This window comes from Carcharodon carcharias, chromosome 12 (assembly GCF_017639515.1).
Source record: "Carcharodon carcharias isolate sCarCar2 chromosome 12, sCarCar2.pri, whole genome shotgun sequence".
NCBI classification, from domain to species: domain Eukaryota; kingdom Metazoa; phylum Chordata; class Chondrichthyes; order Lamniformes; family Lamnidae; genus Carcharodon; species Carcharodon carcharias.
In genome coordinates, this window is record NC_054478.1 from 84,046,434 (window position 1) to 84,061,626 (window position 15,193).

General features: G+C 38.8%; 1 protein-coding gene across 2 annotated transcripts in view; it reads right to left on the bottom strand.

Annotated features, from left to right (window-relative positions):
- Window positions 1–15,193, bottom strand: part of lnpk (lunapark, ER junction formation factor) — a 106,855-nt gene that overhangs the window by 16,296 nt on the left and 75,366 nt on the right. For both annotated transcript variants that reach the window (XM_041201456.1, XM_041201457.1), the window contains exons 8-11: window positions 13,958–14,009; window positions 8,853–9,071; window positions 7,569–7,674; window positions 7,273–7,343 (exon numbers count right to left, since the gene is read on the bottom strand). In XM_041201456.1, coding sequence (XP_041057390.1) covers window positions 7,273–7,343; window positions 7,569–7,674; window positions 8,853–9,071; window positions 13,958–14,009 — 448 coding nt within the window. The remainder of the gene's footprint in view (window positions 1–7,272; window positions 7,344–7,568; window positions 7,675–8,852; window positions 9,072–13,957; window positions 14,010–15,193) is intronic.

Sequence of the window (15,193 nt, forward strand, 5' to 3'; positions counted from 1 at the left end):
TGTGATAGACAGAGCTAAGCAATTCTACAACCAACAGATCAGGCTTAAGCTCTGCAGTCTTGCCACATCCAGTTGTGAATGGTGGTGAACAATTAAACAACTCATTGGACGAGGAGGCTCCATAAATATCCCCATCCTCAATGATGGGGGAGCCCAGCACTTCAATGCAAAAGACAAGGTTGAAATATTTGCAACAATCTTCAGCCAGAAGTACTGAGTGGATGATCCATCTTGGCCTCCTCCGGAGGTCCCAGGCATCACAGATGTCAGTCTTCAGACAATTCGATTCACTCCATGTGATATGAAGAAGCAGCTGAAGGCACTGGATACTACAAAGGCTATTGGCCCTGGCAATATTGTGGCAATAGCACTGGAGACTTGCGCTCCAGAACTAAGCTGTTCCAATACAGCTACAACACTGACAACTACCTGGCAATGTGGAAAATCACCCAGACATGTCCTGTACACAAAAGCAGGACAACCCCAGTCTGGTCAATTACTGCCCCATCTGTCTATGCTCGATCTTAAGTAATGGAAGGGGTCATCAACAGGGATATCAAGCAGCACTTGCTTAGCAATAATCTGCTCACTGATGCTCAGTTTGGGTTCCGCTAGGATCACTCAGCTCCTGACCTCATTACAGCCTTGGTTCACACATGGACCAAACAGCTGTACTCCAGAGGTGAGGTGAGAGTAACTGCCCTCGGCATCAAGACCGCTTTTAACTGAGGATAACATCAAGGAGTCCTAGCAAAACTGGAGAAAATGGGAATTGGGGGAAAACTCTTCACTGGTTGGAGTCATATTTAGCACGAAGAAAGGTGGTTGAGGCTTTTGGAGGTCGATCATCTCAGTTCCAGGGCATCACTGCAGGAGTACCTCAGAGAAGTGTCCTAGGCCCAACCATCTTCAGCTGTTTCATCAATGACCTTCTTTCCATCATAAGTACAGAAATGGGGATGTTCAGTGATTATTGCACAATGTTTAGTGCCATTTGCAACTCCTCAGATATTGAATCAGTCCTTGCCCAAATGCAGCAAGATGTGGACAACATCCAGGCTTGGGTTGACAATTGGCACACAAGTGCCAGGCAATGACCAGGTCCAACAAGAAAGAATCTAACCATCTCCCCATGACATTCAATGGCATTAGCATTGCTGAATCCCCCACAATCACTGACCAAAAACTGAACTGGACTAGCTATATAAATATTCTGGCTACAAAAGCAGGTCAGAGGCTAGGAATCCTGCAGCGAGTAACTCACGTCCTGACTCCCCAAAGCCTGTCCACCATCTACAAAGCACAAGTCAGGAATGTAATGGAATACTCTTCGCTTGCCTGGGTGATTGCAGCTCCCACAATACTCAAGAAGCTTGACACCATCCAGGACAAAGCAGCCTGCTTGATTGGCACCACATCAACAAACATTCACTCCCTACACCACCAAATCCCAGTGGCAGTAATGTATACCATCTCCAAGGTGCACTGCAGCAACTCACCACCTTCCAAACACATGGCTGTTACCATCTAGAAGGACAAGGGCAGCAGGCACATGAGAACCCCACCATCTGGAAGTCACCCTCCAAGCCACACACCACCCTCACTTGGAAATATATTGCTGTTCCCTCACTCAATGGGTCAAAATCCTGCAACTCCTGCCCTAACAGCACTGTGGGCGCACTTACACCACATGAATTGCTGCGGTTCAAGGAGACAGCACCACCATCTTCTCAAGGACAATTAGAGATGGGCAATAACAAATGCTAGCCTAGCCAGCAATGCCCACATCCCATGCACAAACAAAAAAAAAACCTATTGGTCACCATTTACATAAATGATTTGAAATCAGGAATTGGAAGTACACTTCCAAAATTTGGAGGCAATGTCAAATTGGGAGATAAAGCTACTCCTGAGGAGTACTGCGACAAAATACGGGAAGACATTAATATAGTTATAGAAATGGTGCGATTGACAATTGACCTTCAGTGTGATGTGGTGCATTTTAATAGGAAGAATAAGAACGCCACAGCCTCCTTGGAAAGTTAGTGTATAAATGAGGCAGAAAAGCAGAGGGATTTGGAGATATAGATACAAGAATCACTAAAAGTAGAAATGCAGGTTAATAATGCAATAAAGGAAAGCAAACAAAGTTCATCTCAATAGGAATAGAGAAGAAAGCAGATAAGTTAAGTTAAACGGGTATAGAACCTTGGCTAGACCACGCTTGCGAATACTATGAACAGTTTTGGTATCCCTATTATAGAAAAATAGCTGCACTGCAGAAGGCGTAAAAAGAATTTACAAGGATACCAGAACTGAGAGCTTCTACCCATTAAGAAAGATTGAACATGCTGTGGCTCTTTCTCTAGAAAAAAAAAAAATCAGACAGCCGGCTTGATTTAAGATTATGAAAGGATTTGATAGAGACCGAGAAGATATTTCCACTTGAGGGCAAGACCAGAGCTCGGGGCCATGAATAAATTGAAAAGGGCATTCAGGAGAAACTTCTTTACCCAGAGAATGGTTGGAAGTGGAACTCACACCACAAGGAACAAATGAAGCGACTAGCACAGATGCATTTAAAGAGAAGCTAGATAAACACAAGGGAGAAAGGACTAGAAGGACATATTTAATGGGATTAGATGAAAAAAGGGTGGGAGGAGGCTTGTGTGGAGCATAAAAATCAGCATGGACGTTTTGGGCCAAATGGTCTGTTTCTGTGCTCTAAGTGCTTTGCAATACTATGTATAGTGGGATTCTCATGAGAGGTTGGAGAATAGATTGAAAAATCCAGGAATTTTCAAGGTCAAAAAAGTCATCTGTAGTTGACCTTATCTAAGTATGTGGCATAGATAAAGAAAATTATTTTTTAAAAAAAACTGAATTGCATACATATTTGTCCTTGGGGTGTGGGCAAGGTTACACACTCTGGGTTGCTGAATTGCAAGAGTGGGATAAGGAGAGTCATATTCAAACTAATAAAATGCAACTGTAAGACTGTTACATTCTTAATAACATTAATTAGGCTATTGTTAAGGAGCTATTGATGTCAAATATTAGACTTCATCTGCTGGACTCACATATGGAACTTTTTAAAAAGGACAGTTTCAATAAAGATAAAAATAAAATACTGTGGATACTGGAAATCTGAAACAAAATCAAAAAAATGCTGGAAAAACTCAGGTCTAGCAGCATCTGTGGAGAGAGAAACAAGAGTTAACTTTTGAGTCCATATGACTCAAAGAAGGGTTTTTCCAGCATTTTTTGATTTAATTTCAACAAAAAATGATTTAAGATGGCTGTGAATGGTCACCTGACATGTCTGTAACTGCAAGTTGGTCAAGTCTGTGGAAGTTTACAATGTGGATTACAAGTGAGGCATATCCAGGCAACTCTCCTGTAGAATTTCACACCTGCTTATGTCAAGGATTACTTCAAAGATGGAATGAAACTTAAAATGGCTGCTAGCATTTGTATCACTACAACAGCTACCTTCCATTTCTGTCAGGCTGAAGATGGAGCATTTACAGAGACAATGACCACCTTGGAGGTGTTGATATCTTCTTCCTAGCTCGTTACATTCAAGAATGAATCATTCATTCAGAAGTGATGGCTGGGCATTAAAATTAATCACTTAGGCCATAATACAACAGCCAAGGTCTGTCCAGAAATAATCTAATCGATTACATCCTGTGAAATTATCATGGAGAGGTCATGTGATCAGGATCACAATTTTGAAATGTCTTGTGTTACAAAACACTGCCTGCTTTGCAGCAATCTGGAAAAGAACATCGAGAGCAGCAGAAAGGTTGCTCACCCCCTCTCTCTCAACTAAGCTGAACTCTGTTTGCTTATATCAGACTGTGGGAAGCAGACAAAGAAATCCCAGCGAAAACTTCAACTTCAACAGCAGCATTTCCAGGAGAAAGTAAGGTGTGTGTGTACCCGTGCACATGCGCACTGTGATAGTCTGGACAGCTGTTTGCCTTTTTAAATACTTCAATATTTCAATATTTTTATCTGGGTGGATTTTTAACATAATAAAAACTAACCCTTTATGCATTTGAATTCAAGAAAGCCTGTCTGACTTCTTTAAAATCACCATGTAAAAAGTTAAATAGGTACACTGAATTGGCATGTTCATCTTTTATAAATTTTTTAAAACCTTGTTACGATCAAGTGAAGAGTGAGAAAATTTCCTTTATAAACCAGCCATCAAATATGAAAACAGCCACCAGCACAGAAACAAAATGAGGCAGATTAAGCCATAAATGATTGACCAAAAGTCACCTCAAACTAGTTGCTTCTGAGGTTTAGCATTTTCACAAATTATAAGAATATTGCTGAAAAAAGAGACACATGCCATCCAAGCTTTTCATCTTGCACTCATCAGGATAGTTTGCAAGAAATTACTAACAGTAACGGGGGAACAATAATTTATACTGTATGAGAAGAGAGTGCTGATTGGTTGGCAAGAGAACTCTAATTGTTGCAGGTATTGCCATGGAGAACGCAGCATGGAACAGTTATGGGCAGTTAATTGGCAATGGTATTAGGTATCTTACAAATGTGGTGATGAAACTTGGAAGAATATGGAATTCCTGTGGAATGTTAAAATTCAAATGTATAATATGTAGAGTGCTTCAGCAGTGTCAGTCTACAGTACTGAACAGATGGGAAGATTAGGCATTAAACATTCAAGAATTAAGCACTGGGGGAGACAGTGGAGTAGTGGGAATGTCACTGGACTAGTAATCCTGAGTCTCAGGCTAATGTTCTGGGACCATGGGTTCAAACCTCACCACAACAGCTGGTGGAATTTAAATTCAATTAATTCAATCTGGAGTCGAAAGCCAGTTTCAGTAATGGTGTGACAACTATCATCAATTGCTGTAAAAACCCACCTGGTTCACCTTAGGAAAGGAAATCTGCCATTCTTACCTGGTCTCGCCTACATGTGACTTTAAGCCCACCAAAAATGTGGTTGGCTCTTAATTACCCTGTGAAATGGCCTAGCAAGCCACTCAGCTCAAGGGCAGTTAAGGATAGACAACAAATGCTGACCTTTCCAGCGATGTTGACATCCCATGAAAGAATAAAAGAAAAAAAAAATCAAGTAAAATGACATCTGGGAGGCATTCCTGTAATGGTATTATAAACATAAGCTGAAAAGTGACGGAAGGTGTCACTAACATTGCTGTTTGGGTTTTGCCACAATCCACATGGTTTCAGATCTCGTTACAGTCTTGGTCTAAACATGGTCAAAAGAACTAAATGCCAGAACCAAGGTGAGAGTAACTGCACTTTATGTCAAGGCAACATTCAACAGTGCATGGCATCAAGGAGCCCTAGAAAAATTGAAGTAATTGGGAATTGGGGGAAAACGTATAACAGTGGCTGGTCATACATGGCAAAAAAGACGGCTGTGGCTGTTAGGGGCTAATCATCTCAGCCCCAGGACATCACTGCAAAATTTCCTTAGGGTACTATCCTCAGCCCAATCATCTTCAGCTATTTATTTCATCAATGACATTCCATCTATCATAAGGCCAGTAGAAGGGTGCTCGCAATGATTGGAGTGATTCGCAATTCCTAAGATAATGAAACAGACCATGTCCACATGCAGCAAGATCAGGACAACATTCAGACTTGGGCAAATAAATGGCAAGTAACATTTGTGCCATACAAGTGCCAGGCAATAACCATTTCCAACTAGGAAGAGTCTAACCACCTCCTCTTGACATTGTGGCATTACCATTGCCAGATACCCTACCATCAACATGCTTGCATTGACCAGAAACTTCATTGAGCCAGCACATAAATAATATGGCTACAAGAGTAGGTCAGAGGCTGTAAATTCTCTAGTAAGTAACTCACCTTATGATTCTCCAAAGCCTTTCTGCCATCCACAATGCAAAAATCAGGAGCAGTGTAGTGGAATACTCTCCACCAACCTGAACGAATGCAGTTTCAAAAACACTCAAGAAGTTCGACACCATTCAGAACAAAGCAGTCCGCTTGATTGACAATCCAGTCACCACCTTAAACATTCACTCCCTCTACCACCAGTACACTATGGCTGCAGTATGTACAAGATATACTGCAGTAACTCACCAAGGTTTCCTTCAGCAACACATATAAGCCTGTGACCTCTAATGCCTTGAAGGATAAGGCTCCCCAGGAAATAGGAACACTACCACTTGTAAGCTCCCCTTCAAGTCACACACTATTCTGATTTGGATATGTGTCACCATTCCTTTATCAACACTGGGTCAAAAATCCTGGAACTCCCTCCCTAAACACTGTGGGGTACCTTCACCACACAGGTTGCAGTGCTTCAAGCTTCAGCTTCTCAAGTTCCAACTTCTCCAGAATGATTAGGAATGGGCAATAAAAGCTGGCCTTGCTAGTGAAACATACATCCCATGGACAAATGAAAAAAAAGTTGAAGAATAGTAATTATAAATACATTGTGAAAACTGGCCTACAGTGATCATATTTTCACGAGTCAAGGAAAGTTTTGGGGTTACTTGTCTGGAAAAGTTGTTTACAATGGATCAGGAAACATACAAAGAATGCTGCCAGATGATGTGATGGAATGAGGTGTAACATCAGAGACTGCTACTGTACTAGGAATGGAAAATGCATTAGAGGGTGAACACAAATGTAAGATAATCATATAAAGAATTAAAGAAGCAGTTAGAAAAGAGTTCTTTACACAGAGCGTGGTTAGAATGTGGAATTCTCTACCAAGGAAAGTTGATGAAGTACAGCTGATAAATTATTCCAAAAGGGAATTAGATAATTGTTTGGAAAAAGGGAACATAAAAGGTTCTGGGAAACAAGTCAGACAATTAAGTTAGAATAGGTGGCTCATGGAGAAAAACAATGACACAGACTTAAATGTACCAAATGACATTCTGTTACAACCTTTACCATCCACTGATCACCAGCCAGAAGGGTGAGGGGAAGGCAAGCAAATAGCATGCTATATAAAAAAATATAACTTTGGGGTAGGAGAGAAAAGAAGTTCTGCATAAGTTGCAGGAGGCTGAATCAATTTTACCCACAAAAGGCATCAATATGCACAGATAACACTTTTTTCTATATAATGTAAGTTATGAACAAAATTAATACAAAAACAGTTTAACTACATGATCCGTTCAACTTTTCATCTAAACCAAAAGTACTCACTTTACAAGGTCAATACTATATCTCCTAATTTGCATATTATTCTCCATATAATTTTCAGTTCAATGCAGTACTTCTTACCAACATATTCAAATTCTTCTTTCAAGGCCATTCCATTATGGGAAAAGCACTGCTGACAAATAAGTGCATATCTGTGAAGATTAAAAATAAAGTAAGAACATTAAAAAGCCACAATTAATGAACTCCTAGGACTGTCAAGAATAATTTCAGGATGCTCAGTGACCCTGAGCCGAATTCATCCAAATTGTTCTAAAATGAATCAAGTTATCGCCGAATATTGCAATATTACTTTACGTACTAATATATCTTACTACCAATTCCATACAAAGCCTCAAATAATTTTGCTTTAACTTCACCTGTTCTGTGGGCCATCACCAACTAAATATTCAATAACTCGATCAACAGCTCCTCGATCCCGAGGGAGGATTGGTCTTGCTAGGGGTGGACCAGGAGGATGAAGACCTATTAAGCAAAAAACCATAAGTTACATTTTGGGTGGAAACTGTTATTCAAAGACATTTTTTTCAATCTAAAGATTACATTGTAAAATGTTCCAAGCATATCAACACAACATTAATGAAAACCTTTAACTAAAACATGAAGTATAGCTAATTTGGTGCAAGTCAACAAACTAAGATTCTTTAATATCTATCTATATCTGTATTTAGTTTTAGCCTTTTAGATATGTGTATTCAACTGTAATTTTCTTAATTCCCTGGCTTTTACCAATGAGGAAAATATCCAGTAATTCTATAAGTTACCTTTTACTGAAACTAATTGTTGACCAGACGTTTAAGCTAAGATCTACAATATGAACTTCCTACATTTATCCAAACTTTGAAGAGTATTTGTTATTTTAAAATTCAGAAAGTTTGCACCACAAAAAGATCAGGCACCTGGTATAGTCATCAACATTTTTTCAGGCTAACCTATAAGTTATTGCATTCAGGGGCTGCACTGTCCTAAAGTGCATAAATATAAACAAACTTACTGCTTCTTTGAACTTTCGCCAAAAGGAAGCACAGAATTAATAACTTAAGGACTTCCAATCCTCCTGAAACACACATTACTTTTTCTGCTGCAAGTCAGGACAACAGTAATTAATATAATTAAACATCAAGAGTAATTATTGCAAGATGACTGGTCATTTTTACAAATCTTGGCAAGCTCTCAGATACCTGCTGGTTATTAATTTACTACCATATGGAAACCCTGTGGTTCAACATTTTTGTATTTAATTGATTTTTGGTCTGTTGAATGATGTAGAAAACACGAGCGTAAAGTACAAATACAGTTCATGAATTTGATAAGTTAAATAGTAACAGCTTACAACATGCTCACACAGAACAGTTCAAATTTTTGTATAAGCTCAGAAAGCCTATTGCTTTGCAGACAAACTTTTATTGCCATTTAAACATAGTGCTGTAATATTTTAATAAGATTAGTTAGGGACTTTAAAGATATGAGATGCCAGCTGTGAATGACTAATGGCTAATTAAATATGGAAGTTTCATTTATCGGCTCACTGGCTCTGAAGCGTAGAAAATAAAATGTCTTTCATTTACAAAGAAAATTATCTATTTTATAAATAATTTGGAGTAGCATTAAAAGCCAAGATTACAGTTGAATGCTTTGTTTACCTATTCCAGGCATAGAAGTAGTTGGAGGCATTGCCCGTCTTGCAAGTACAGGTGTATGTGAAACTGTTTGAAAACTCTTTTCTGGCGGGCCACCAGGAGCTGATGTGCTATGTTGCAGAACAGGTGTGGTAGCCTGCAGAGCTCGTTGGTTTCCCTGGTTTAGATCCTGTGGAGTGGATGGAACTTGACCTCTCTGAGTTGATGTCCTCTGGCGAAGATCTACAGAGAAAAAACCTGAATTATTCTTAACTGCATTGAAAACAGTGCAATTCATGCAGCTACCATAACAGCAGCTAAGATTCATCTGAAGAAACCAATTCACAAAACTTCTCGTTTGTTTAGTTTTGTCACTAGCATTCAACTCATTTTTACTCAACATATCTGCTGCAATTTGAAAATTGTCACTTTCATATTCCTTTCGGATGGCTTTTGCAATTAGGCCCATTAAATGTATGCTTTCCAGCTTAATAATTATTTCTAAATTACAAAACAATTCAATCACGCATTAGTAATCAACTTTCTTTTATGAACAATCTCAAATAATTAAGGTGAGGTTACAAAATCTTATTTCCTTCAGTCTGTGCTCTCCTTTAGAACAGCTTCTTCCATGGAGCTGATCACCATGCTTTGGACTTCAGTTTTGGATGAGAATTCACTTGTAATATGTACCTCAAGGAATGGCTGCATTGTTTTAAAAAAATAAATTTTATTCAAAAACTCTATTTAAAATCAAAAAGTAATTCATTTACTAGCCGTCTTATTAAATCAATTTAATGGAATTCATCGCTCGTGACAATAAGTAGTTACGTGAATATCAATATTGGGTGACTACAAATATATTTTAAAAATTTTAATTCACCTATTAATTGTGTGTGCAATTGCTAAATAAGGTCATAAACTGGGAAGTAAATCAAACATATCTTGAAAACAGAGCACTATTCAGGGGTAAAACTAGAAACTACAAAGATTACCTACCTTGATTATAAACTTGTGCTTATTTTAAAGATAGTTTAAACTTTGCTAGGCAACACTACTCAAACCTTTAGTAAAAGCAAGATTTGCATTTGCCTTACAAATGCCATCTAGATCAATTTGACTGATTTATGAATTGAATGAAGCTTTCCCAGAAAATCTTAGAGTCAGTTCGCAACAGGATGGTCAGTGCAAATTATGGAGAGGTTGAGAAGCGAATATATCTGTATTGAAAATTCCAGAGTTTGGCACCTATCCAACTGAGGTGTCAATGGTAGAGTGAAGGAAGTGGAGTGTAGAAGGGGCAGGGATATAGAAGAAGCTAGATTGGAGGAATGCATAATTCTGAGGATTGCAAGGCTGGGAGGGGTTAGAAAGGTTGAGAGGGAAAGGGACATGGGAGGGATTTGCACAAGAGCATGAAAATATTAAAATCAAGGTTTTCCTCTTTTGGCATATTATAGTGCAAATCATTCCATTCCAGGAAATACTGGTCCACTGTGGTCACTTGAGAAACTAAAGCAGCTGTTGAGAACATTTTAATAACTTCTCCTACCAGCTGAAGATGAACATTGAAGTAAATGAAGTATAAAAGAAAAATGTTTACGAGTTTTTTTTTTATAAACAATTTGTGGGTCATGGTTGTATTGTCCCATTGGTTTGGAGCCTATAAAACCTCATGTCAAATTTTGGCCATAATGCTACTGGAATACATTGGGTAAAATATGATAAATTCACACTTCCACAACGCAAGCCATTTGGTAGACCTGCTGGTACCTGTTTTCAAAACAAAGCCTGCAAAAACATTAACAGACCTGCAAGTGAGCAATAAAAGTGTAAAAATGTATGTAACATAAGTCAGAGGAAGAAACATTATCAGAAAAATAATTTAATTCTAATTCAAGCAGTGTGGACAAATACATTGGAGTACCATCATGCTGTAGAAGAACAGGCCTGCATTATAGTGACACCACTTTTCCCAGCAAGAATGGAGGTGATTGGTCAATTTCAGTATGTCAAGCATGAAGACCACACTGTCAGAAGCAATTAGGATCGATTTTCCACACATGAATTGTAATATAAAATTATTATCCACTCACTGCGTTTTGCTGGAGAAATCTGCTTTAATCAGGGAAAGTTACTGCAGTTTTGGTCATGAGTTTCCCTTGCTGCAGCTCATACAGATTTTTTTTAACAGAATAAATTTTGTTTGCTTTGCTGTTTGCTGAGTAAATAGACTATTTGCTGTACGATAGGATTTACAGTGAACAGTGTAAGTAAAGTCCCGTCTCCAATTCCTTGCTGGCACAGTGATGTCACAATGTATACTCAAAGAGGTGTTGGCCTTGGATTCCAACCCCTTTCTACTGAACTTTCAGCCTGTTACAGTTATGAGGTTTATAAGATTGTTAATGTTTTGTGGCTGTGTCTTTATGATAAAATTAAGGGGATCATGATTGAAGCCTGGGTAGTTTGACTGTTGAGAGATAAGAGATTGATTGTGCTTAAAAAATAATTAATTGATTGTGAATCATGTTGGAACAAAGAGGACACAAAAAATAGATGAAAGTCTCTCTTTAGGTCTAATCAAGATACAAAAATGAAATTAGTTTATCAGAAATCAGTCAAATATCTTCTGGTATTCTTCAGTAAGTAATCTTACATTTGTGCCTTAATTTCCCCCTATGCACCCTGGGCTTTAAGAGAAAGGACTAGTTTGATTCAAAATATTGGGCAGAGCACAGGGTATATATTTTACAGGATACAACTAAGTAAAAATAATTACTTTATAGACACCTAAAGTTCAAAAGATGAATGCTAAACATTAGAACACATTTTGGCTATAACTCTTGTTTACATTCAATGTCATGAGTTGGGTTACACAAAAGACCATAATTTTAGGCTAAGGGGCGGTAGATTTAAACCAGAGATGAGGAGGAATTACTTTTCTCAAAGTGTCGTGAATCTGTGGAATTCACTACCTCGGAGTGCAGTGGATGCCGGGACGCTGAATAAATTTGAGGTGATAGACATTTTAAATTAATAGCTTGTTGAAAGGTTATGGGGAGAGGGCAGAAAATTGGAGTTGAGGCCGAAATGAGATCAGCCATGATCGTATTGAATGGCGGGGCAGGCTCGAGGGGCTGAATTGCCTACTCCTGCTCCTAGTTCTTACGTTCTTAACAGCAAAGAGCACTGTTTCTGACTAGTTTACAAACTGCTTTCAAAGAATGCAACAGTTGATAGAAATTTTCTTAAGTAGTGACATTCTGCACAGATAGAAGGAATGCAACTTTTTCTTTGCCGGGGGGGGCGGTGGGGGGGGGGGGGCGCGCAAAAGTGGAATAGAATGATAACTTGAATTAAGTAAAACAATGAACAATTTTAGTAGAAATATGATCTAAGTGCTACTGTAGCCCGATTTCTATTCGTAAGGATGTGCAGTGTCCAGCACATACATATATTTTCTGGTTTACAGAAAATGTAATCAACCAGCAAGACAAAAAATTTAGACCACAAAATGAAACAGGTTAAAAAAATACTAAAGCACTAAACAGCACCAATACCGCTGTGTCTTACGAAACTGTCCTTTCAACAACTACCTATGTTTACATAGTATCTTTAATATAGTAAAATGTCTCAAGGCACTGCACAGGAGTGGCATCAAAGAATACTTTATACTGAGCAACATAAGATCAAGTTAGGACAAATGATCAAATGCTTAGCCAAAGAGGTAGGTTTTAGGAGCATCTTAAAAGGAGACAGGTGGAGAGGTTTAGGGAAGGAATTCCAGAACTTAGTAGCTGAAGGCACCGTTATCAATGATGGACCAAGTAAAATCAGGGTGGCACAAGAGGCCAGAATTAGAGAAGCAGAGAGATCGCAAAGGGATTTAGGGCTGGAGAAGGTTACAGAGATAGGGAGGGGCAAGGATATGGAGGGATTTGAAAACAAGGATGAAAATATATATGAAAACTTTAAAGTTAAGGTGGGATAACCAGGAACTCTCTGTAAGTCAGTGGGAAAAAGGGTGATGGGTAAAAAAGGCTTGGGCAGAATTTCATCCATGTCGGGCGGGCTCGGCGGGGGCGGGCGGGAAGCCGGCTGCCGCCCGCGATTGGGGCCGGAAGGTGATTTCACGCTGGCAGGCCAATTAAGGCCCGCCAAGTATGAAACATGAGCAGCAGTGCATAGTGCTACCTGTGCGAGCGGGGAGGGGAGGGCGAGCGCGAACTTTGCGTGTGCCCACGAGTGCCATTTGCAAATCTCCGAGGCACAGAGTTGCCTCAGAGCGATGAACGGATTTTTTTTAAAAAAAGAGATTTTATAAATGTTATAAAACATGTCCCCTCATGTGACTGTCACATGAGCAGGGACAGGTTATTAATGAAAAGTTAACGTTTTTAATTTTATTTTTATTTGCTTTTGGAAACGTGAGGTTTCCAAAAAAGTGCAAAGGCCACTTTGCCTTTTCGTCTGCCTGCCAATCGTAAGCTTGGATGGGCAGCGAAAAATGTCTTTTAATTAACTTTTTAATGGCCTTAATAGGCCTCTTAATTGTCGGCGGGCGCGCTGCTGACTCTGGCACATGCCTGCCAACCGAAATATCGCACGAGTGTACAATGATGTTGGGACACTCACCTGATGTCAATGTGCATCATTTTACGCTTGGTCGGGTCAGGTGTGTGCCCACCCACCAAACTAAAAATTTTTACCCTTGGCGTAAGTTAGAATATGCGCAGCAGAGTTTGGCTTTCCATAACTCAAGGTTATGGAAGGCGGAAGATAGGAGGCTGGCCAAGAGAGTGTGGGAATGGTCAAGTATGAGGGTAACAAAGGCATAGACAAGGGTTTCAGCAAATGAACTGAAACAGTGCAATTGGCTTTCAACCATTCGTGGTTCAGCATTTAGTAAAACAGGTCACTGATGACAATGGATGATGCATGCTCTTTCATAAGGTAAAAATATCATGGACAGTAATTTTTAAATCAAAAATACTTGTCTTTCTTCTCCAACTTTGTGCCCCATTTGGATAAATAATGTTTTTATTACATGTTATTAACAAAATGAAAAGTGTGTTTACGGATTAACAGACAAAAATATATTACAAACTATTGCATTGAAAGCTTACCTTGACCAGGTCTTGGAGTAGCTGGCATTTCAGAAGGCAATTGATCAAGTTCCTATCAACAGAGTTATCAAAATGTAATTTACATTTATAAAATTAGGCTACAGTATAATTTCTGATACCTTAAAAAGGTGCAGATCAAAACTGCCCATTCCATGTTTCATATTACAGTCAAAGAGAGGAGAATTGCAATTAATCAGTATAAGCTGGATCCAAACCAGGTCTAAAAGTCAAAGGACATTATATTGACCCAGGGCACTATCCAGTCCCCTTGAACTGCTGAGAAATATTTCAACACTTGAAATAGTTTCCTTAGCTAATCAATCTAAGAAAAGCAAATATTATGAAAATAATTAAAATTTTCAGTTCTCTGTTACTACATTTATTTCTCAAAATGTGTGTGTAGTGTGGTGCATTTGGGATAGAAGTCCAGACATGTGTATACTGTGTAAAGTGACAGGCTTAACGCTGTTGAAACGGAGAGAGCTAGGTGGGGGAGGAAGGATCTTACTTCACTGAAAGTTCACATCAGTTTCAAGAAATGGTAGTGAAAATGAACATGGTATTAGAGTGCATCACTAGAGCAGTTAAGCATAAAACTAGAAATACAACTTTTAATCAAAAGCCTTGATGGTGGAGGATATGCAAGTACTAATAAAATTTCCAAAGCATGGCACCATAATGATCGCTAATTTCAGAGTTTGTGGCTCAAGGACCTGTTTCCCCCCACCCCCAACCAAACACTGGGCAAGTGTTTAAAAAAAATTTATATTTATCCAGGACATTCCAAAATGCTTTATAGCTAATGAAGTGTAATGAAGTTTAGACTTTAAGGCAATATAATCAAGGTCTTTAAAATGATGAAGGAAATAAGCTATATTTGTTTAGATAGTTATTTGAACTACTTAAGGTGCTGGGGGACTAGGCAGCATCAGTGTAAGAATTGGATTAGATAACATGAAGTACATTTTTTGTCTGATTTTTGATTTGTAGTTATTAATCTGAAGGTGTGAGCAGTGATCTTTAACAATGTATCCATTACAGATACTTTTGACGTTAAGACAAACAAGGTTGTGTCATCGCTGCAACTATTTTCTCGATCTTCCTTGTTGACATGCCAATTTTGAGGCATACCCCCAGAATGCAATCAATGGCAAGTCAATTGAATTGAAAAAAATCATTCAAGCTGTTAGTCCAGCTGTAAAAACCCCTGAAAAAGTGATAGCTTGTTGAATGAGG